The following is a 23713-nucleotide window of genomic DNA, read 5'->3' as shown; positions in this document are numbered from 1 at the left end:
ACCCCAGGTATGGCTGGACAGTGGAGAATGCAGCCCATATACCACAATGCAGATTTAGTTTGGTGTCAACAACCCAAACCATATTTGCCTCTTGGAGACTAATCCAATCTCATTTACTTAACTCACACCTCTACCTCTTTTAATTTTCCAAATGGTTCTATAGAATTAGAGCTAAGTGGTAGATTTTGGAAGACATGGCAACCATTAACATTTTATTTTCCTTAAAGTAAAGCAAGATTCAGCCTAAATAGCAGTCAGGGTACCTATTTTTACTTGATCTAGCCTGATGGGCAGTAGAATTAATAACACCATTTCTAGACTGAATTGACCCCAAAAAAGGTTTTTTTAATTTTTAAAATTTTAAAGTAAATATACTAAAAACTTCAGTTGAACAATTGCAGTTGTCAGACCAGATGTTTAGAAAAGAAAACAGAATAGAAAATAGTATCACTTACAGTAAGGTTAAGTAGTATTTCATAAATAAGTCAATGCGTTGGAGCCCAAAGTAAAATATGCTTCTTACTATGGTTCATGGTCAAAAGTGTTTGAGAATCACTGCTCCAGGCCATGTCATCTACCACCGGAATAAAAGAGTAATCTTCTCTTATGTTTTATAAAAACAGATCAAATGGACTTTAGAAAATTTAAAATTTTTGTTCTTCAAAAGACACCATCAAGAAAGTGAAAAGACAACAGACAGAATGAGGGAAAAAAAGAGCAAATCATGTATTTGATAAGGGACTTATAGCTAGAACTACAGAATTCTTACAACTCAACAATAAAAAGACAAACAACCCAATTAAAAATGGGCAAAGGACCTAAATAGATATTTCTCAAAAAAAGATGTGCAAAAGGCCAATAAGCACATGAAAAGATGCTCAACATCATCAGTCGTTAGGGAAAAGTAAATCAAAACCACAATGAGATATCACTTCACACAACTTCACAGGGCTAAAATAAGAGACAGACAATATCAAATGTTAGAAAGTGGGAAAAGTAGAATCCTCACACATTGCTAGTAGGATCATAAAATGGTGAGCAGTTTGTCAGTTTCTCAAAATGTCAGATGACTCAGCAATTCCATTCCTCGACATATACCCAAGAGAACTGAATGCCAGTGTCCACACAAAAATTTGCACACAAATATTCGTAACAGCATAATAGCCAAGAAGTGGGAACAACCCAAATACCCATCAACTGGTAAATGGATAAATAAAATGATATATCCATACAATGGAATATTATTCAGATGCAAAATAGAATGAAGTACTGAAATACGCTGATTGCCAGGGAGGCGGGGGTTAGAGGGTGGAATGGGTACAGGGCGTCTCTTTCAGGTCATGAAAATGTTCTAAAATTAGATTGTGGTGATGGTTGCACAAATGTGAATATACTAAAAACCACTGAATTGTACACTTTAAAGAGGATAATTTTATAGTATGTGAATTATATTTCAGTAAAGCTGTTATAAAACACTTTAAACCCATTGACAGCTCTCCTTTACCAATACAGTTTTGTGGAGCATTCAGGTTCCTTCATGTGCTTTCATCACATATTTCCAGCTAAACTTTCAACCCTCATCTCCTGCTATTTTCCCCTTCACCACTTTCTGCCTCCACCCTAAAGACACAATGCCACTTTATAATTCCATGCCTTCGCACATACTATTCTTGCTGCCAAGAATGTCATACTGTCTTCTCTCTCTATTGAACTCCTATATATCCTTCAAGGCCAAATAATGTTTCTTTCAAGAAATTATCCCTTACTCCTCCAGACAAAGTTATGATGCCCTCTCCGCTATAAATATTGGTTGATGTATCTGCCCTTCTAATAGACTCTGAACTCCTTGAGTTTTCTATACAATATCATCTTCAGCCCTAGGACCTAACACTTACTAAGTGTTTACTGAATAAATGAATGACAAAACATTCCCTTACTATTGACTAGAAATAGTGTTATTTTTTCTCCAACTAGTTTAATTGGTAAAATCCATACAAATATAACTTGAGTGCTTGCCTTTAGAGACCAATAAAATGAAATAAAAATACAAATTTGGGGCCAAAATTGAGACTTAAGGAAAATTATCATAAAGTAACATTTCTTGGGGGTTCATAGTTCAGATACTTATCATTGTTGACCGAACACACTTACTGAAGTCAATACTCTTGTATTCAACATATTAAATGTGTTGTTTAACTCTGGTAACCACAGCTGTGACTTAGTTAACGATCTCAATAAATCCTACTTAAATCAGAGACAGGAAAAAATTATGCAAATGAATCCTTATCTGTTTTTCTGCCCAAGGCATATTTGATAACAGATAAAACATACTCTAAATAGTCTCTACTTAATAGTCAAGAAGCCATTTGAGGTTTTATTTGGATCAAAATCAATTACAAAGAAGAGGAAAAGCCTGCTATATTCACAAATGGTTTTATTTCAGAAAGAAATTACACATTAAAAGGAGACATAGTTAAGAACTTACATTCATGTATGGAAGCGAATCTTAGAAAGTCAACAGTTATTAATATACAAAGCACATGATTAAAAAAGACAGTAAAAGATAATGACAGATGGGCTTGCCTTAGATTCATCCACAAAATAATATCTTTTGTTTAAAAACAAAAAGATATTGATCTTTAAGATAGCTCTTTGGAAACGAGCTGATAGTTCCAGTGGACTTTAAAAATCAAACCAATCACACCAGGCTCCATGTAGGCTGTATCACACCATACTCATCCAGCAGGATGGAAACCACCCATCAATTAAACCTTGCAGCTAGATAGGATGTCTTCCACTAATCTCTTGTAAACCCAGGCATCACCCTTAAGCCGCTGCCTCCTGATACCCACCACATCGGGTTTTTGAAGCTGGCACACTTCTAGTTCAAACTGCATTGTCACTTTGCCAAAATCTGACTGTGTTTGACACTTCAGTGTATAGCTGTGAAAAACAAGATAAGAAGCCGGTTAGTAGAAGAACCATGAATTTTCTGCATAATATGAGAGATTTCTAAGCCTCTAGGAGGCTGGTGGGGAAAATGAACCATTATTTCATATTAAGCAATACAGTACTGCTTACGGTTTCCAAATGACCTAGCTATGCTTTAGTGATAGAGTATGACTGGTGTTTTCCCATAAGCTGAACCAGGATCTTAAAAAAGAATAAAGATGAAAAGGCTTTACCAGAATTCTCCCTTGCTCCAAAGGAAAGCCCTTCTTTCATAGCTATACATGCCATTCATGCTCAAGAAATCTTCTGGCATCCTTTATGCAAGTCTTTCAACAGTGTAATCTGTGAACATTAGGTCATTTCCACAATGTTCACAACAAAGGAAAGCACAGGGAAGATAAGAATATTTTATTGTGTGCACTTCATCAGAAACTTCTGTCTTTCATAATAAATAAAGCTGAAGCCACCAACCTGTCAGAAGGACGAGGGTTTTTGAAGTTTTTCTAATAGTAATAAGAGGTTATGATGGTTACAACACTTGAGGGCAGAGCTATAAAAGACAGCCCAACGATATGGTACATTCCCAAGGTTGAAATGTATGGCACATATAATTAGAGCTGCCATGTTAACTACTCTGATGATAGAAAGGCCCAGTCTAAACGAAGCCTTAAACACATCTTAAGAAATAGGTATGTTCCTGCAAAGTTGCATAAATTAAATTCATTTAAATCAACGGTTAACTTGTTTACGTTATATTTTAGTTTTATTTGTCTCACTGATCTTCAATAGACGATAGACACAAACAATAAACAATAGGATTGATTCTAAATTTCAGTTCCCTAAATATTTAGGGGCACTGTTTCACAGAAATGTGGAGAAGTTATTTGTATTTGTTATACATTATGAGGTTTCATAAAATATCATTCTTTTTCTTACTTAGTTATGTCCTTTGGGGCTTGATCTATTAAAAATAAGCAGTCAATATCAGAAATGCTACAAGGTATATACCCTGCAGCTAAGGTTCCTGATGGGAAGATGAAGCATAGAGCAACTGAGTGACAGCAAAGATAAAAAGTGATTCTTCCTCACTGGAGAAAGATGCTAATGGAATATAACTGAGATTAGTGACACCACACCACTGAAACTTGGTTTTTGTTATTCTGTTTGTCACAAAGAAAGAAAAACAGAGATAGTAAAAAGAAAAAAAAGAGGATCAAGGCAGACCTTCCAGTTGATCAGGAAGTTTGAGGAACAAATTATCAGTTTAACAGTCAGTTAGTGACCTGACAGATCATATGTTAAAGGAAAAATAATCAAAAGTGTTCCATTATAGATTTAACTAGAGGTTCGGAAACTGTGGGAAAACACCAAGCATAAAGAACAAGTCAGAGTTAGACGTGTTCTAATGATGCCTAAAGAAGAAAGCAAAGGTTTACGTATTGAGTGGTTGCTAATATTCAGAGTAAGAAGGGAAATTACTTGTGCAAAAGATTGTCCTAAAAATCTTACTCTACACTGACTGTTCTACTTAAATGTTCTTGTTAATCTATTAATGGCTCTTCTTATTAGTGCTTTAATGATGAAACTTTAAAGAAACATAACTAAGTGGAAATGCCTAGAAATACAGACATCTTGGACAACCAGGAGAGGTCTGGCTGTTCAGACCACGAGCTCGTAACCAGGGAGGCTTGATGGCAGTTCACTCAACAGTGGGAAAGAGCTAAGGTGAAATAACTTCTAAAGTACTGAAAACCCACCCTTGTCCCAAAGCACATCATAAAGAGAGTCTATATACATATATACATTCTTGATTTGTTTGAGGTGTCTCATAAATTTAGATTACAATTTAGAAATATTATTGTAAAGCAGAATATTGAAGGAAAAGATGCAAAACAAAACTGGAAGAAGGCCAGATTTTCCTCCTTTGAAAAGTCTAACTTTGAAAGTGGTGACAATGTGGGCACTTAAAAAATTTCTGTAGCTCATATAAAACAAAAGAATAAATTATGAACAGATACTAGCATAAAAGCTTTTTGGAAAATGAAGTGGGAGAAATATATTTTTAAATAAGGGGAGAGGGAGAATCAACCCGCGTTTTCTCAAAGTTCAAGTAATAAATGCAACAGCCTGTAAGTGTGCTTCTTACCCCTTTTGTACAAAGTCAACATGCTTCTTTGGAAGAATAAACATTATTTCATTCAAGAGCTGATCTGGATTCACTAATCTGGTTGTAGTCACATTATAGTGAGGCTAAAAGAGAAAAAGGATGAGAAGTAAATCCTTACATCAGCACAAAGGCCACCCTATCCAAACTCTTCAACATAGTACCATTTCAAATGGAAATATTTCAAGAAAAACACTGTAAGAATTTATAACCAACTCTTGGTAAGTTGGATTAAGACAGCACTGGGAAAGCCTGGAGAAATCATGTTGATTAGTAACTACATCTATATTATCCTTTTCATATTTGTGTCTTCCCCTCCTACCAATTTTTTAAATGAGTAAATAAATGTTAAATAATGTCTATCTGTTTGAGCTCTATTTATTTCTCCCTCTCTACATAAAGACTCTTGAAATGTAAACTGTGAGAAGATGAAACAAATGCCCTAGAAAATTTCACTTGTATATAGTTGGATACATTTCCTTTAATTCTCTCTTGATTATTAGATCCCAGAATCTGACTCTATGACAATTCTATGAAGGAATGAATATAACAAGTGCTCCTTTAAGAAAGTAATATTATTTTTTTCTCATTCACTAACAGTATAATTCTCAGAAACAATTTAATTCCTAATTGGTATCCACCCATCCATTCATTCAACAACTATTTTTTGAGGGCTTACTAGCTGCCAAGCACTGTTTTAACAAGGCCTGGAGACAAAGAAAAATCCCTACCTTTCTAGTAGTTCCTTCACTGTCAAACAAAATTATATTTTCCGTGACTTTCAGATTTCAGTTCTTTTTATAAATAACAAAATGCTGAGGTTGGAAAAGACCCAACCACCTTACTTTTCAGATTAAGACCCTACTACCCAAAGAAGAGATATGTTTCTTAAGACGGGGTTTCCCAAAATGTGGTATAAATTATAACTGAAGTTATACAAGATAAATCTGGGTGCTCATGGATAAATATTTTTATTTTAATATTTATGTATTTGTTCCAATCTGATTTAGAAAAATATAGCAAAAACTAATGATTTATAGCTTTCTTTAAATAAATACAAGTTTTTAAAAAGTTAGTCATCTTGATTGTGGTGATGGTTTCACAGGTACATATATAAATGCCAAAGTATATTAATTATACATTTTTAACATATGCAGATTATTATATGTCAATTATACCTTTATAAATCTATTTTCAAATGAGTCATATAAACAAAATAAGCGTGCAGATGATATGGTGCTATGCCAACATGGAGGTGACTGTGAAATGACTGCAGTTCCCCAACTCCAGCTTCAAAGTTTGAAAGGAGAAAGTAAGTGGCACAGCTATGACAGGACCCTCCGCTCTTGGCTCCCAATTCAGGACTCTTTCACCAAGTTCAAGTGATTCCTTTTGTAAAATAAAGAATTAATCCCACTTTATCTATATAAACTTCAGATTTTTATAGATTGATTCCTAAAAGAGTGCTTGACTACATAGGGTTTGCTATCTTAAAAAACTAAGGTGTTCTTTGTACCATTTTTTTTTAATTTTTCTGTAAGTTTACAACTTTTTAATATAAAAACTAGCTGGAAAAACAAGGCTTATCTCCTAAAGCAAAAAGTCTTTCAGTTCTGCAAAAAACGTAAAGCATTAAAAAGGGTTAAAGATCCAAAGTGAAATAAAGTTCCAGATCTTAGGTGTGTGCTAATGAGGACTGTGGTTCCGCTACTCAACGCTGATAGTAATAATGATACTTGACATTGGAACACCTTATATTAGTAAAGTGTTTTACATGCAATGTGGCATCTCATGCAGTCTTGTTTATATATCCCAGCTCTGTGCAGCTGCCAGAATAGACATCATCTCCAGTTTTTACAAGTAAAGAAATTGAGGAAGTCAGAGACAAAATGACTTATCCAAGCTACACAGTATGAACCCAGGCTTCTCATTCCCAATCTTGTGATTTTTCTCTTACATCCTGGCAATACTGGGGGAATATCTAGAAAGCCAACTAACAACACAGCAGTTCCTATTGGAAAATACATTCAAGTTCCAAACAATTTAGATAGGTGAACATTTTTAGAATATCATCCATTAGTATTTGATAACCACTTAGCTTCTCAACAATGTATATAATTAGACAAGTTTCCTTAATTTTCTTTAATATGTTTCAGAGAAATGGCATTATGGTTTTCTTAATCCCAAAGTCAGGGTTTGGAATACCTCACCTGTCTCCAGAGAGAAATCTCAGAATAATAGGAGAAAATATGCCTAATAAACAGCCATGTGCAACATAAAATTCCTCAGTGCACTAGGTGAATTCAGCAAGGAAACAAACACCCATAGAGAAGTCCTACCTTCTTTCACCCGGAGACAGGACATAAATGGGATCACAGAACACTCTCCCCTAAAGCACCCTTCCGCCCAGCAGCGCAGCATTTCCTTCCTCCAAATCTGCCCAGATTTGCTCAAAATGAGACTCTTGGTGTAGAAACTAAACACAGACCCAGTCCCCAAATCATGGGGAACACTACTGTCTTCTCTTCCCTCTTCTGAGCCCCACATCTCCTGGAACATGTTTTCATTACAACACTGAGCCCAGCGGGTAGGGCAACAGCCCTGCCTGTTTTCACTGCCACTCGATGAGTTCCTCAAAGCCATGGGCTGTGTCTTATGCATCCCTTACCTCTTACTTCCCCCAGACAAAAATGTCATTCATTAGATGTTTGAGTGAATGCTCAGAGAGAATCCAAGAGAGTAAAAAATACTTTATATCTGCTTGTCACTTCTTTTTCTTTTCCTTTACCCACCAAATATATTGTCCACACCACTGACACATTAGACCTTTGAAAGCATAATAAGTCTATCAAGTAAGGTTCAAACATCTTGGCCAGCCTACCTTCCCAGCCTGTTGTTCACTATTTTCCTCACACAAACCACACTCAAAACTCAAATTAACTTCCCATGTATTCAAATATTTCCTGAGTGCCTACAAAGGTACCCATGTGTCAGGAACTCTTCTATGTGCCAGAGATAGGACAACTGAGCTTAAGTTCCCATCCTTAAGGAATCCTTAAGGCAGTTCCTCATATATGCTCCATGCTTCCCCACCTCTATGTTACCTCTGTGATTAATCCCCCTATCTGAACTTGAACACCTGACTTTTAGTTATTTGCTCCTCCAAAGGAGTAACTGGACCTAATTTATCCCTGCATTCTCAAAGCCCCTTGCACAATAACGTGTATATTTAAGGCACTCAAAATATATGTATTAGCTAAATAAATGAGTAAGTAAATAAAAAGTACTAATAAAAAATGTAATCCAGCTAGCTATCAGCTTCTAAAATCCATATTAAAGAATTCCAGTCCACTTACCTTTAGTCTTCTTGGCCCATCTTTGGCAGAGCCTTTCCTTTTGCTCCTGGTAAGCACAGTGATAACCTTATCCAATCCTCTCTCAAGGCTCCCAAATACTTTGGTTCCTTTTCTTTTTGGAGTATCCTCTACATGTGCTTGGTTGAGATTGAGTTCCACTGAGTGACATCTTTAAAAAAAAACAAAACAAAAACCCATGAGTAAGAGCTGGGCTTCCTGCCTGCTGGGTTCCTCACAGGTGTGCTTTTGTCTGTTAGGTGCGCCTCATTCAGGTATGCCAGGACCAGGCCATCTTCCTCCTCCTCAGGGAGCATGAAAACGGTCACCCACTGAAATGCAGCCATCCCCCTTCCCCCAGCTGACTGCCAAAACTGTTTTTCCCTAAACTTTTTTTAAAATGTCAAATATACAGAAAAAGTAACAAATACATTAAAAATATGTACCTGTTACTGAACCATCTGAAAGAAATGTGTCTCATAGCATCATGACCCTTCACTCTGAAACACTTCAGCATGCATCACCAGTGAATAAGGACATTTTCCTACATAACCACAATATCATTATGATATCAAGAAAATCAGGAATAATGCCATAGTATCATCTAGTTCACATTCGAATTGCCCCAATTGTCCTCAGAACGGAGCCTGCTTAAAAAAATAGCTATGAAAGACAATGAAGGGTCACCTGTGCTGCAGAACTGTTTGTACAAGAGGTACGACTTTCTCTGAAACACCCTTTAGAATCTTTACCATTTGAGTGACTGCTGTCTGTTAATGGATGCCCATACTCTACTGGCAGAAGTGGAGGGAAGGATGGGCTTCAGTGAGGGAACTATGTGGCTAGAGTCAGGGCCACTGTCTTCCCAGCCCTCTGTATTTTAAGCTAAGGTGCCAGTCCTACTAATGAGTTTCACAATTCTACCCCTGAGGAAGGCAGTGGCAACAGCCTCAGTAATGGCCAAAGACCATGTTGATACAGACATTCCTACAGACTCCAACAGAATCTACGTGATAGTTTACCTTAACTGAGTTTATCATATGTGAAAAAGGAAATTTGGTTACATATACTAAGAGTCTAAAAAACTGAACACTTACCGCCTCTCAGGGCTAATGACACCCTTTATTAACTTCTCTGTTTCTGCTGAAGTTACTGGCATTTTAATTGGGGTTTCTTTCAGGCACTGGTTTCTAGCTATTAGAAAAAGAACAAACACAAACCATATGTAGCTGATACGCTATGGTTTCAAACTTTCTATCAGTATGCATACATCACCTCATTCATTGACTGAGAAATACTGTAATTACTTGGCCAGTGATGTTAAGGCTCTAATTCTTTAAATAAATGTTTCTACGTGATTTATAATAAAAACAAAATCATTTTGCTTTACATGTGTGGCTCTTTTTCTTCACTGCAAAACTGAGGCCATGCTTATGATTTTATTATAAATATCATTTGGTAAATCTAATAGATCATATAAATAAGATTTCATGACTACAGATTCTCCTTTCTATAAATAAGTCAATCTGTATTTATACTAGAACCCAATTCATGTCTTTAATTGATATATTATTGAGAGGTGTTAATTCAATTCATAGCCCTTTTCAACTCCTGTTAGGCAAAGAGAACAGTCCCTGTGAAAGCTGACAAAAGTTATTAAAGAGGTGTGAGCTTTGGTTATTTTTATATTCCCTATTCCAGAATTTGGTGTTTTATTCCTAGGGTATTTGTATCCCTAGGACAAACTGGCATTAACAAATATGGTTACTACTGATTAGTTAACTTTTTGTTCATAATCTAAAAGTTGTATACCGTTTAAAGATAACAATATTCATTTTATAAAAATATAAGATACCAAGCTTTTAAAAAGAGATCGGGGGTTTTGTTCTGTTTATGGTTATTCAGCACTACTCTTACTGGTTCCCTAAGAACAAGAAAATAAGATCAATCAACAGTATCATCTTTGTATACTGAGAGTATCTACTACCACACATAGTTACCCTTTGACAAATTGTCACTGACTGGATTGTACAGGATTCAGAAAAATAAAATTAATGCTCATGTCAAAAATGACTCAGAGCAAAAGTAAAATGCAAAGCGCTAATGGAAGCTATCAATCCAGACTTCAGTCACTTGCTCCTGGAGACGGCTCACTTACGTTTAAAGCAAAACGGCCAATAATAGCTTTTGACTAACATAATCTTTCTCACACAGACAAGATATGCAAAGTGATTATATTTTAAGATTATAAATTCTAAACTATCTATATTTCAAAACTTCCAGAATTACATAAAAAGTAAAAAATTTAATTATTAAGACCATATGTATCAAAGTCTTAAAAAAAAAAAAAAAAAGCCCTGAATGAGTAAAGGTGAGCTAAAGGTCCGTCTTAGGGCCCTACCCAACCCCATGACTCACAAAGGACGTTGTCACTATATTAAGAGAAAGAGATTCCTGCCTCCACCTTGCTGGGAAAAGATGCAATAGCAGGAATTACTGAGGTCCTACTATGTGCAGATATTATCTCACTGAACACTCATAATTAACCACAGGTAGCTACACACGCAAAACACACATCACACCAAATTGGCCTCATTATTTTAGGAAAAGTGTTTGAGTTGATGGACTGGAGAATGCCATCAATAGGACTTCTCAGCAACTATTCTGACCAAGTATTTCATAATATCTTTATGTACAAGAAGTAGGCTCCAGGACTAGCCTTCAGCCCCATCAGCACACTGGAAGCACAATGGCAGGATGGGGGTCAGCAGCAGTTCACAAGGCAATGTTTCACAGTGTGGTTCATTAGGATCTTAACATAACAAGAGAAGGTCACAACTGCTGGAAAGGAAACTAATAAAGTCAACGCATCATTTTTTTAAAGTGATACAGTCTACATTACGGTAAATAAAATCCCTTCAGACTCTCTAATTGAATAAATTCCTTCATTCAACAGAATGGCCCCCACTATATACCAGGCACTGGGCACCTACTAGGTCCACAAATATTTGTTTGTTGGGCCCCAACAATGTACTATGCCATGTTGCAGTAAACATGGCAGACACAGCCTCTACTGCCATGACACTTACTGTCTCATCCTGGTGAGACCCGGTACTAGAAAAGTGGGTTCAATTCTAGGTATTATGTTTTAAATAGAGTGACAAAACCGAATGTGCCCAGATGAGGCCAGCAACCAAAATGCTGAGGTGTCACAAAGGGAACAGTTTAAGTAACTGAAAATGATAAAGCTGAAAAGGAAATCAAGGGAAATGAGAAAGCTGTAATATGGACATGGGCTGCAGATATCTGGAAGAGCATCCCAGATTTACCCTGTCTGCTGGAGTATGGGCAGTAATATGACAGGCAGAGCAGGATCAGACACCAGAACTGGAGATCCAGTTGAGTAAGGGCTCATCAGAGATTTCAGTGCAGTCATTCTAAGTGGGGGCAGAGGGGCAAGTAAAGTCTAAACCTGGATATATGACTGTGGGCAAATCAGTACATTCGTCTGAGTCTCAGTTCCTCAGCTATGAAACAGACAGCTGGATTAAGTCAGCTCTAACTTGCCTTTCAACTTTGTTATTCTATGATGCTATGATTCAACTCTATAAATGTGGAAGAGAGAGAAACTCAGTATCATCTGAGAAAAATTAGAAGTTGATTAATGTGGCTTCATTTCAAGTAATACAAATAATATATGCTTAAAAAAGTAGCTTGACTTCTCCTAGCAATTTCTGGGAGCAATGCTTCTCATTTCTGACCTGCTATATGTTTACTTAGCATAGTAAGGAGGAACTTGAAGGTGTTTTACCACTGTTTAATCCACACAGCAAATACCTTTTAAGGGTGTAGCATAATGATTTGGTGTGGTGAGTATTTCTCTTTTATGTTGGTTCTTATTAACTGGAGTCTTTGGCTCAGGAAATACAAAGCACTCTTCATTCTTTACAGCAGACTTAGGAGTATATACATTCTCTTTGTTCTTTAATTTATTGGCAGATGCTCTGCATAATACTGGAGTTAATGATTTAGATTCCAGACCATTTGATTCTGTCCAATGCTTGGCAAACTGGAAAAAAAAAAAGGTACTGGATAAAGCACATGGAAGAAGAGAAGTCAACTTTTTTACAAAACGCCTTAATCATTTGTAAATTAACTTGCACCATTTTTATTAAAATGAAACACTATCAAAAGGATATTTTGGTAATACCAGAAAATTTGAAAATATATACTCAGTTCTCTTTAGTACATGTAGATCACATTAGTCTGTTCTATTGACAGGTAATTTTCAACATTTTTCAGGCAAGTGTTTAATCAAACATACCCACATTTAGGCAATATTGAGGATGGCCACAAATAAATTCCTAAGAATTGCTTCCTATACCTAGATTGCAATGGTTTGTCTCTAATATGTACCAAGCAATAAAAGTTTAGTCAATAACCAGTGTAGAAAAACCATGTTAAAATACTCCTTTTAAATTTATGTTTGAGCTTGCAAAAAAGAAAGGAAAATTCTCAGAGGCCAAACTAAAAGCAAGAGCATGAATCCAGAGATGTAACCAAGGCTGAAACTATCCGTTGACCTAAGGGCATCTACCTACTCTCTCAGATAATCTATAGCATAAATTTTGATAGCCATGGAAGCCCTAGACCTATGCAAAGTTCTATGTTAGAGCCCTAGCTCCCAAGAGGGCGTATAACTAAAATAAAAGGGTGAATTAAATATAAACCTGCCCTGCAAAGCAGTCAGCAAGAAAACCCGTTTGCCCTGGCCATGGCTCTTGAGGAGAAAAGAGTCTCTTTTAATAATTTTTAAGTAGCCACATAGGTTTGGGGCCCAAATTCATACTACCTGTAAGGTCCCAGAAATCTCAAGTCTAGAACTTGATTTAAAGTAGTCCTAAATTGATTGTGTTCCAAGAACGTGACAGAAGCAAACACAATTTCCATCTGAAAGAAAAGCTTCAATCCAACACAACTCAAGCCCTCAACTCTTAATCCAAGCCTCAAAGCATTCCTAGAGAGTTGCAAGAAAAATGAGCCTATAAAAAAAATCCCCAAAGAAGGGGGAGGACATGGTTCAGTGGCAGAGTGCATGCTTAGCATGCACGAGGTCCTGGGTTCAATCCCCAGTACATCCAACAAACAAACAAACAAACAAACATACCTAACAACCTCCCCCAAAAAAATTTTTTTAAAGTTTTTGTAAGAATCCCAAAAAATACAAACACCATGAGCAAAAAGTCAGCAGAAAACAATAAACAAGAGAATCAAACCCATAAAGATGTCAGATACTAAAATTAACAAGTCCAGAACATAAATATGTTCATGTGTTTAAAATAACAAAGGAAACTGAAAACATGAGAAGAGAAAAAGATGACTACCAAAAATGTTAAAGCAGTTTTGAAAAAGGATAAAAATCTCTAGAAATAAAAAACATAGTGATAAAAATGAAAAATTCAATAGACATGTCAAATAGCAGATCAGATAGAAATGAAAAAAATAAATCCATGAATGAGAAATAAATCTGAAGAAATGATCCAGAATGCAGTCCAGAGAGAAAAAGATACAGGATATACGAAAGAGAGTTTAAAATAAATGAAAAATGAAGTGCAATGGTCTAACATATGTCTATTCTAAGTTCCAGAGATAGATAACAGAAACAATGAAAAAGCAGCAATTATTCAGGGAATTTTCCAAAACTGATTATAAGTCGTCAAATATAGGAAACACAATAAATCACGATTAAGATAAATAATAAGAAATCTGTATCTATATTTACCAGGTTGTAAACTCCATGTGACACTACCCATATGGACAGTAGTCCTAATGGTAAGAATGCAGAACACCAAAAACAAAGACAAAATCCTAAAAAGAGCCAGAGAGAAAAGACAAACTAGAAAGAAATCTGACTGACTGATTTCTCAACAGTAACAACAAAAGTAAGAAAGGAGTGGAATACTATCTTCAAAATACAGAACAAGGGGAAGGTATAGCTCTGTGACAGAGCGCATGCTTAGCATGAACAAGGTCCCAGGTACCTATATACATTACAAACCTAACAACTCCTCCAAACAAACAAACAAACAAACAAAATATATATATATATAGAAAAAATACAGAGCATAAAATAACTGATAAACTAAAAATCAATACACAAGGAAACTACATTCCAAATATTGAAAGACAATTTTAAGACAACAGAAAGAGTGTTTGCCATCAATTGTTACTTCCACTAAAGGAATATTTAAAGGATGTACTTCAGGAAGAAGAAAAATAATTTTTGAATGAAGGTTTGAGAGATAAAAAGGATAAGTAGGCCCCCCAAAATGTGAGTTAATCAAAACAAATACTAATATTACATTCTAAAAATAATATGTATTTATGAAATTAAAAACGTATAGAGCTAAAAAAATTGTATCACAGATATGCAAGATGTAACTACCGAGAAATGAATGAAGGGTCCACAGGACCTCCCTTTACTACTTTTGTAACTTTCTCTGAACCCATAAAGATTTCAAAATGAAAAGCTAAAAAAATAGGCAGCTAAATTACTAGACATATCAATATATGTAATATTATATATATTATAAAATAATAGACACATCAATAGTATGTAATCTAGGAGTGGGTGGTCAGAGATTAGTGTTCTAAGGATTTCATATGTAAAGATCCAGATTAACTTTACATTTGGTTAAGTTAAACACCATGTTAAAAGTTTAGAGTAAATATTAAATATTAAAATGAAATAGAAACAAATGGAATAAAGGGGAAAAATGACACAGAAAGATGAAAAATATATGAAAAATACAGAAAAAGTAGGACAAATAGAAAACAAAATAAAGATGGCAGACATACAATAAATACATTAGTAATCAAAATTAATGTTAAGTTTAGTAAGCTTGCAACTTAAAAGACAAAGATTTTCAGTTTGCATACCAAATCTATGTTGTTTTTAAGAGATATACCTAAAATATACGGGCATTAAAGGCTGAAAATAAAAAGACGAAAAAGTATAACAGACAAATAACAATGAAAAAAATCAATATGGCTACCTTAATATCAGAGAAACAAATAGACTTCAAGGAGAAACACAAAATAATAATAAAGAGGATCATTATAAATGATAAAAGGTTGAATTCAGCAGAATAAAAATTCTGAACTTATATGCTAATTGTATAGCTTCATATATATATATCACACACACACACATTTGAAGCAAAAATAGAAATGTAAGAAGAAAATGACAAACTACTATCCCATTAGAAGATTTTTAACAGATCTCATTCTCAAGTAGGCAAATTTATGGATCAAGCAGACAAAAAATTAGCATGGACACAGAAGATTTAAAAATAGAATTTAATAAGCTTGATCTAATAGACAAATAAGAGCAGAAAATAACAAAATAGAAGCAAAAATATAAGAGAGAGAATCAACAAAGCCAGAAGCTGGTTCTTTGAAAAGACTAATAAAATTGACAAAACTGGTAAGACTGATTCAAAAAATGAAAAAGCTGCAAATAAACAAATACACTTCAATCATGAAAAAGGGGACATAACCACAGATATTGCAGATATTAACAAGATCATAATATCCTCCTATTGAGTTTATCCCAAAACATTTTAAAACTTAGATAAAATGGACACTAGAAAAAGAAAATTCACCAAACTGACCAGAAGAAATTGGAATACTGTACAGTCCTATAAACACAAAAGAAATTGAATCAGTAGTTGACTAGTTTCTCAAAAAAACATTCCAGGCTCAGATAGTTACATAGTAAGTTCTAGCATACATTCAAGGAAAATATAATTAATAGCTCTTAAAAACTATTTCAGAAAATAAAAAAGAAAGAATATGTTCCAATTCATTTTAGAAGACAAGTATAATCTTAATACCAATCAGATACAATAAATGTAAGATGGGATGGGATGGAAGAATGGGGAAGAAAGCCTTTCACTCTTTATTCAACATAGTTCCATACTGTTTGAATTTTTCACAAGATAAACGTATCTATGTAATACTTCTGTAATAATAAAATTCAAATTTTCAAAAGAAAAAAAGTCATCTAAGAAAAAATAGGCAAATCTCATTTAAGACCATAAAAGGAAAAAAATCTAAACAAAATATTAGCAAACTAAACCTAGCAACATATAAAAAAAGACAGTAATACATCATGACCAAACTTGGCTTATGTAAATAATGCAAGATTGGTTTAACATCAAATCTATTAATATAACATGTACTATATAACAAATGGAAAGAAAAAACAGATGATTATCTTAATAGATGAATTCAATATCATCTTTTTTCTGCAATAGAGATTCATAATTTTTAAACAAATCATAGCAAACCAAGACTAGATGAAAAAAGTCTTAATCTGAAAAATATGGAATCAGGTGCACAGGAAGGAGAAAGGGAGAATGACAGGAAGGAGAGGAAGGAGGGGGAGAAGGGAGGGGAGGAAGGGAGGGGAAAGAGAAAGGGGAGGAAAAATGAAAAAACATCATTTTTAATGAGAAAATATTAGAAGCATCTTTCTACAATTGGGAAGAACACAAAAATGTCTACTATTATATTAGGACTACTAAGTATCATAATAAAAGAAAAAGATAATAAAGGCTTAAGAACTGGAAAGGAAGAAACTCTCATCCACAGAAGATATAATTTTCTACATAGAACACTCAAAAGAATATACAAACCATAAGAATTTAAAGAGGGAGGGAGGATATAGCTCAGTGGTAGACTACATGCTTAGCATGCATGAAGTCGTGGGTTCAATTCCTAGTACCTCCATTAAAAAAAAAAAATAGATAGATAGATAAACCTAATTACCTCCCTCTCCACAAAAAAGAATTTAAAAGAGTTTAGGAAAATTGTTGAATACAAGATCAATACACAAAAATCAATTACACATCTATATACCAGTATCAGACAGTTAGAAAATGTGACTTTAAAAAAACCTACCATTCCCAATAGCAATAAATTATAAAAGTACCCAAGAATAAATCTAGTAAAAGATATGTAAGGTCTTTTGGGAGAAATTTTTAAAATTTTATTGAAAGCAATTAACTAAAACCTAATAAATGGAGATGTATACTGTATTTACAGATACGGAGACTTGAGGTCTACACCCTCAGATTGAATCTTAGAGTCAATGTAATTTCAATTTTTGGGTGCATATAAAATTTATCAAAATGATTCTAAAATATATGTGGAAATCCAAAGGAGCAAGAACAGCCAAGACATTCCTATAGAAGAATAAGATGGGAGGAAATTGAATATAAGAAATATTATAAAATTACGGATGGAGGGTATAGCTCAAGTGGTAGAGCGCATGCTTAGCATGCGCAAGGTCCTAAGTTCAGTCCCCAGTACTGCCATTAAAAAATCAATCAATCAATATAATTTACCCCCCCAAAAAGAACAACAAAAAAATTAAAGAAATTAAGATACATGGTATTGGTACAAATAAAACAATAAAATTTAAAAAGAGCCCAGAAGCAGACACATGACAACTTGATTTATGATAGAAATGCCACTGTAGATCAGTGTGGAAAGAATGGACTTTTCAATGGCACTAGCACAACCAATTATATGATGGAAAAACTGGTTCCCTACTTCATACCACACAATTAATATAAGAAATTAATTCCTGATAGATTAAAGACTTAAATGTGAAAGGAAAAGTTCTAAAAGTTTTGGAAGCAATATATGTGAATGCATTTATGTCTTCTAGAAAACGAAGAATTTCATTTAAGACAAAAATTATAAACCATAAAGGAAAATACTGACAAATTCTAATTCATTAAAATTAATGACTTCTGCCATCAAAGTAAAAAGACAAGAGAAAAACTCATACAATATACTTGGAACACATAACTAACAAAGGATTAGAATTAAAATTAAATTAAGAACTCCCTTAATATCACAAGAAAAAAGAAACAATCCAATAGAAAAATAGGCAAAGGACACAAAATAACTATTTCATAAAACAGGAAGAACCACTGGTTGATTAACATATGAAAAGATATGTAAATAATCAGAAAAGTACAAATTAAAACCACAGTGAGATATCGCTTTACACTCACCAGATTAAAAAACATTAAATAACTAAAAATATCAAGCAGTAATAAGCATGTAGAGCAAGAGGGACATTTTTATACTGTTGACTGAAGTGTAATCAATATAACCACTCTGGGGAAAAAACTGGCCTTATCTGGTAAGGCTGAAGATACTTATTCCACTCCTAAGTATATAACCTGAACTCTTGCATCAGGGGACCTGCTATGCACAACTTTCCTAAAAAGTTTCCAATGCTAAGGAATATGAAAATGAATATATGTATGTATATGCATGACTGGGACATTTTGCTGCATACAGAAATTGACACACTGTAACTGACTATACTTCAATTAAAAAAACATTTCCAGTGCTAATAAGTGTGTTTGTATGGCTGGGGCACTGACCCCTGCTGCACCAGGTTGTACAGACTGCATAGTGTGGTTTATGGTGGACACCCATTCCATTCTGGAAGTCTAAAATTTTTATAATTATGACAGATACCACAGGCAAAGAGTCCCTTTGTAACCAGTCCCCAATAAAAACTATGGAGTCTGAGTCTCTAGTGAGCTTCCCCAAGCAGAAACATGCACAGCTGCTGCTGTGTTTCAGTGCTGGAGGAGGGAGTGCAGTCTGTATGGTCCCTTGGCGAGAGTGGGAGAAAAACATTACCTACACATCCAGAAGTTAAACAAATCCAAGTATGATAATATTATCAAAAGGACAGGAAAAACAAAGGGGATGGAGGAGAGAAGAGAGAAAAGGGATAGGAGGAGGAGGGGTGGGAAGGGAAGGGAAGGGAAGGAAAGGGAAGGGAAGAGAAAAAAAAGAGCAGTAAAGCACTCCAAAATGGAATCTTGGCTTTCTTCAACTTCAAAATAACTGGCTTCCCTTTCATTCATATTCCAACAATTTCCCATTAATATTTTCAGTGGCTTAGAAATTCATTAAATTTGCAGGTACAAATTAGATCTCACGTTAAAGCCTAGATATTTTTACAATTGAGACAAAATGTTCTGCTTTAAATAGTAATAAAAATAACCAACCTGTGGTGTTTGTGGAGTAGCCACACCTGTTGATGTAATGTCTTCACACCATTCATAGTCTATTAATCCAGCCACATAACCGTCATCATTGGTGGTCACATCTTCTAGACTCAGATTCTTTGACTATTCAAAAATAGAAGAACTCAGAAACAACACCACCATGATTCAATTTTAAAAGGGTACATAACAGGCACAGGGCAAGGCCCTGGAAACAGAGGCAAATGAGAGTATACTGAAGGAGCTCACCATCCAATACAGAAAACAGGAAGTCAAATTTTTTTTTTGGTGCTTCTGTGCCCCAAGGGCTGTTTTATTGCTGCAAAAAAAAGAGCTTGTAATCACTTTTCCATGAGGTTCTTATAATTTAATATGAAATAAGCTTTTTAAAAGACTACAGTGAGAGGGGGAGGGTACAGTGAGAGGGGGAGGGTACAGCTCAAGTGGTAGAGCGTATGCTTAGCAAGCATGAGGTCCTAGGTTCAATCCCCAGTACCTCCTCCAAAAATAAACAAACCTAATAATCTCCACCCACACCAAAATAAATTAATTAAATAATACAATAATAAATAAACTATTTTTTAAAAAAGACTACAGTGAGAAACAAACCTAAATAGTTTAAATAAATAAACAAGGAAAAAACAGACAAAAAAAAAAAAAAAAACCCAAAACCTAAATAGTCACTCCTCTGCCTTGCCTCAGATGCTTCTAAGGACTCTCATTTTGCTTCATGGCAAGGCCCCTCCATATGGCTCTCCAAACATCTGTCCAGTTCTACAGCTGCATCTCTAAACTTGGGTTCCCTAAGCCCCACTGAACTGGGTGAGTTATTGCCACACTGCTGAGCATATCCCCAAACTTCTTCATTTGGTCAAAAGACCAACTAGAGAGAGAAGGAAGACAAGTTATGTCTGGCAGGGACATAAGACCCACTATACCTGCAGCACATGATTGACAAGTGCCAAAAAGAGGGCTCTAAATGTGTAGTTAAAGGAACTGGGAATGGGGTATGGGGATTCAACAAAAGATCATGAAAGAGATGGCATTTTAACATTTTTTGACAGAGTTTTGAGATCTAAAGAAAAAAAATCACCTCAGCCACATAATCATTTGGGTTATACTGGATTCCATGAAAAGGGCCAACTACTTCTCTCTGAGAACAGCAGAAGTGCAGTTTCCTAGTGCTAAAACCATGCAACCTGAATCAATGGAGGGAAGATTATATTTCGAAGTTTCACATCCATCCAGCAAAGTGTTTGGAAGGCAGAATTTTAAACCATGGAGATACAAAGAATCACACAAAACAGAGGCTAATACCAGCGCTTAGGAATGACAGGGTGCCTCCAAATATGTAAAGCTTCTCTACCATTCTGAATGTTCATGACCAAATTATCCACAAACTTCTTCATTGAAAGGAAAGGAAAATGAGACAAAAACAACAGAAGAGAAAAAAATAATTTGGTTACAACTCATACAAGGAACCTGAGTGGCATGAGCTATAGCTACTGCTGAAAACAACCAACCTAAACTCTTAACATAAATGAGTATCAAAATATTTGCTGAAATACTTCATGTTATATAAAGTATAATATGTTCTATATTCAAAGGTCTTACTGTCAACAATTTGAATGTTATCTAAAATTCAATAATACTGTATCCTTTAAAAGCACTTACATGTACATTAATTATATAAATAAACATACTGAAAAAAAAAGACTGGAAAGACACAGCAAAATATAAATTATATTATCTATAGGTAATAGGTTTATAGGTAAATTCTATTTTCCTTTAGCTTATCTGTGGCTTAAAATCATTCTATGACAATCAGAAATTGCTTTTGTGAAAAAAAGTGGAAAGTAGAATTTTTTTAATGCCATGTTAACATTAAAAATTAAACAGTTCAGAATTTCCTACTTTCCTCATCAAAAATATTTAAATCATAAAATGTCTTTCCTCTGGCTCCTTGACACTAGCAAAGTTAACCTTCCTAGTCTATGTGCACTCACGAAGAGGGCTGGCACATGGCAAAAGCAGTAGGTGCCCACAAAGTTTCTAACATTCACCTTGATGTCTGTGACCGGAGCAGTGCTGGCTTGTCCACATGAAGAAAGAAGCCTTAAACGAACAGGTTTTCCCCGAGCCTTCTTGGCGCGGAGCAGAAGATAAGTAGCTGTGAGGTGATCATACTGCCACTGGAGAAAAAGAAAATCAAGTTTAGAAGACTAAAGTTGTTTTTTGAAATAATGTTCTATTTAAAATTTTTCTCAATGTAATAGATATTCAGAATTTTTAGGAAAATGTTTAGCTTTATACGGCATATAATGAAAAACAACAATCCCCTATACTACACCCCTCTACACACAATTTCCACTCCCCAGAAGGCACCACTTTGAAATACTTTTAGCTATTTTTTCCATATTTCTAAATTAATTACTTATCTTACTATAGAAAATAAGAACTCAGCTCTACTCCTTCCTTCCCTACACACGTCTCTTCCCTGCATCTTCCTACTATAATTTTATCAGTTTTTAGTTAAATCAATATTTAATAATTATGATTATATAAATAGTATTCACAACTACGTAAAGGTAATGTTCAATAAATTTAATTAGTACTCTGACACCAACCAATCAGAACAGAGGCCAAGAGCTGAAGAGGGTCCTAGAGGACCCCTGCCACGCCATTATTAACCTTTTAATTGTTGGATATGGGGCAGGACTGGAGGGAGGTAGCAGAGGCCCATGGGAGATAACAGGGCAACAGGGAAGGCACTTGGAGTAGTAGTTATTTACCAATCAGTATATAAATATTCTAATCTTAATAATCTGTATGGCCATACTGACTGGACATCAGCCCTGCAACTAAGCCACACAGGGTGCTATCCTTGCATTTCCTTCTTTTATAGCTTTTTCCTGAAGTTAAAAAAACATTAAAAAGAAGCAGTTAGTCTAACTCCACACTCTCTAACACTCTTCATCTCCTCTCAATATGTACACAGACATCAGCTAATCTGTCTCCTCCTCTGTCTCCCTCTGGTCCTCCTCCTCATCCTCCACTCTGGTCTGGCTTCTTTCTCAGTCTGCAACTCAACAGTCAGTCTAGGGATAGATAGTCCAGTCGCCTCTATCCTACAATGTATCACCAGTTTCCTAGATTCTGAGTATTCCTTTTTCTTGGTTTACTTCCTTGTTTTGGTGGAACATATCCCCCAGTAACTTCCTGAGGGTGGATGGATGGAAGGTAAATTTTCTGAGATCTTTCATGTCTGATAAATTACTGTATTCTATCCACACACTTTATCCTGGTTTGGCTGAGTACAGAATTCTAGGTTGACAATAATCTTCACAGTTTTGAAGACATTGTTCCATGGTCTTCTCAATTCTAGTACAGTTATTGATCTGAAGTCTTTCTGATTCCCAAGCCTTTCTGTATGATCTTTTGTTTTTTGTCTCTAGAAACTTTTTGGATCTCCTCTTTTTTCCCAGTTTTCTGAAATTTCACTAAAACAGGCCTTTGTATGGATCTATTTTCATCCATTTTTCCAAGCCCTAGCTAAGTCCCTTCATTCTTAGAAACTCGTATCTTTCATCTTTCAGTTCTGGAATATTTCTTCTTATACTCTTTCTCTGATGGTTTCTTCCCCTCTTTCTTCTCTGTTTTATTTTCCTGCAACTTCTGTTATGTGTATGTTGGAACTTTCTCACCCCTTCTCTCCTCGCCATGCATCTCTGTCTTTAGGTTCTACTTTTGTAAGATTTAACATTATTTCATTTTTCAAACATTTCTACTGAGCTTTTCATTTCTGTGATCACAGTTTAAATATTCAAGCTATCTATTGAAATGTTCCTTTTTAGTCATCTTATTCCTATTTCAAAAAAGAAATAGCTTCTTTTTAATTAAAAAATTGGGGGGTAATTAGATTTATTATTATTTTTACTTTTATTTAACAGAAGTACTGGGGATTGAACCCATGACCTCGAGCATGCTAAGCATGCACTCTACCACTGAGCTATACCCTCCCCCCTAAGAAATAGCTTCTCTTATCTCTGAGAATATTAATCATCATTTCTTAGCCATTTCTTCCACTTACTACATTATCTGTTTTTTCTGAGTGTCTTTACTTTTTCTTCCCCTTCTCCTCT

At 35.0% G+C, this 23713-nt stretch overlaps 1 protein-coding gene across 2 annotated transcripts in view; it reads right to left on the bottom strand.

Annotated features, from left to right (window-relative positions):
- Positions 1-520: 520 nt before the first annotated feature.
- Positions 521-23713, bottom strand: part of MELK (maternal embryonic leucine zipper kinase) — a 71555-nt gene continuing 48362 nt past the window's right edge. Inside the window, exons 12-19 of one of the 2 annotated variants that reach the window (XM_032478000.1) lie at positions 21635-21763; positions 19575-19697; positions 12307-12538; positions 9567-9663; positions 8473-8641; positions 5099-5202; positions 2853-2943; positions 521-574 (exon numbers count right to left, since the gene is read on the bottom strand). In XM_032478000.1, coding sequence (XP_032333891.1) covers positions 536-574; positions 2853-2943; positions 5099-5202; positions 8473-8641; positions 9567-9663; positions 12307-12538; positions 19575-19697; positions 21635-21763 — 984 coding nt within the window. In that variant the 3' untranslated portion in view covers positions 521-535. Of the gene's footprint in view, positions 575-2417; positions 2944-5098; positions 5203-8472; positions 8642-9566; positions 9664-12306; positions 12539-19574; positions 19698-21634; positions 21764-23713 lie in introns of those variants that run through there. The other variant, XM_006187803.2, reaches the window with a different exon arrangement.

This window comes from Camelus ferus, chromosome 4, assembly GCF_009834535.1.
Source record: "Camelus ferus isolate YT-003-E chromosome 4, BCGSAC_Cfer_1.0, whole genome shotgun sequence".
Lineage (NCBI taxonomy): Eukaryota > Metazoa > Chordata > Mammalia > Artiodactyla > Camelidae > Camelus > Camelus ferus.
The sequence above is the reverse complement of the archived record's forward strand: the minus strand, read 5'-3'. Positions and strand labels throughout refer to the sequence as shown.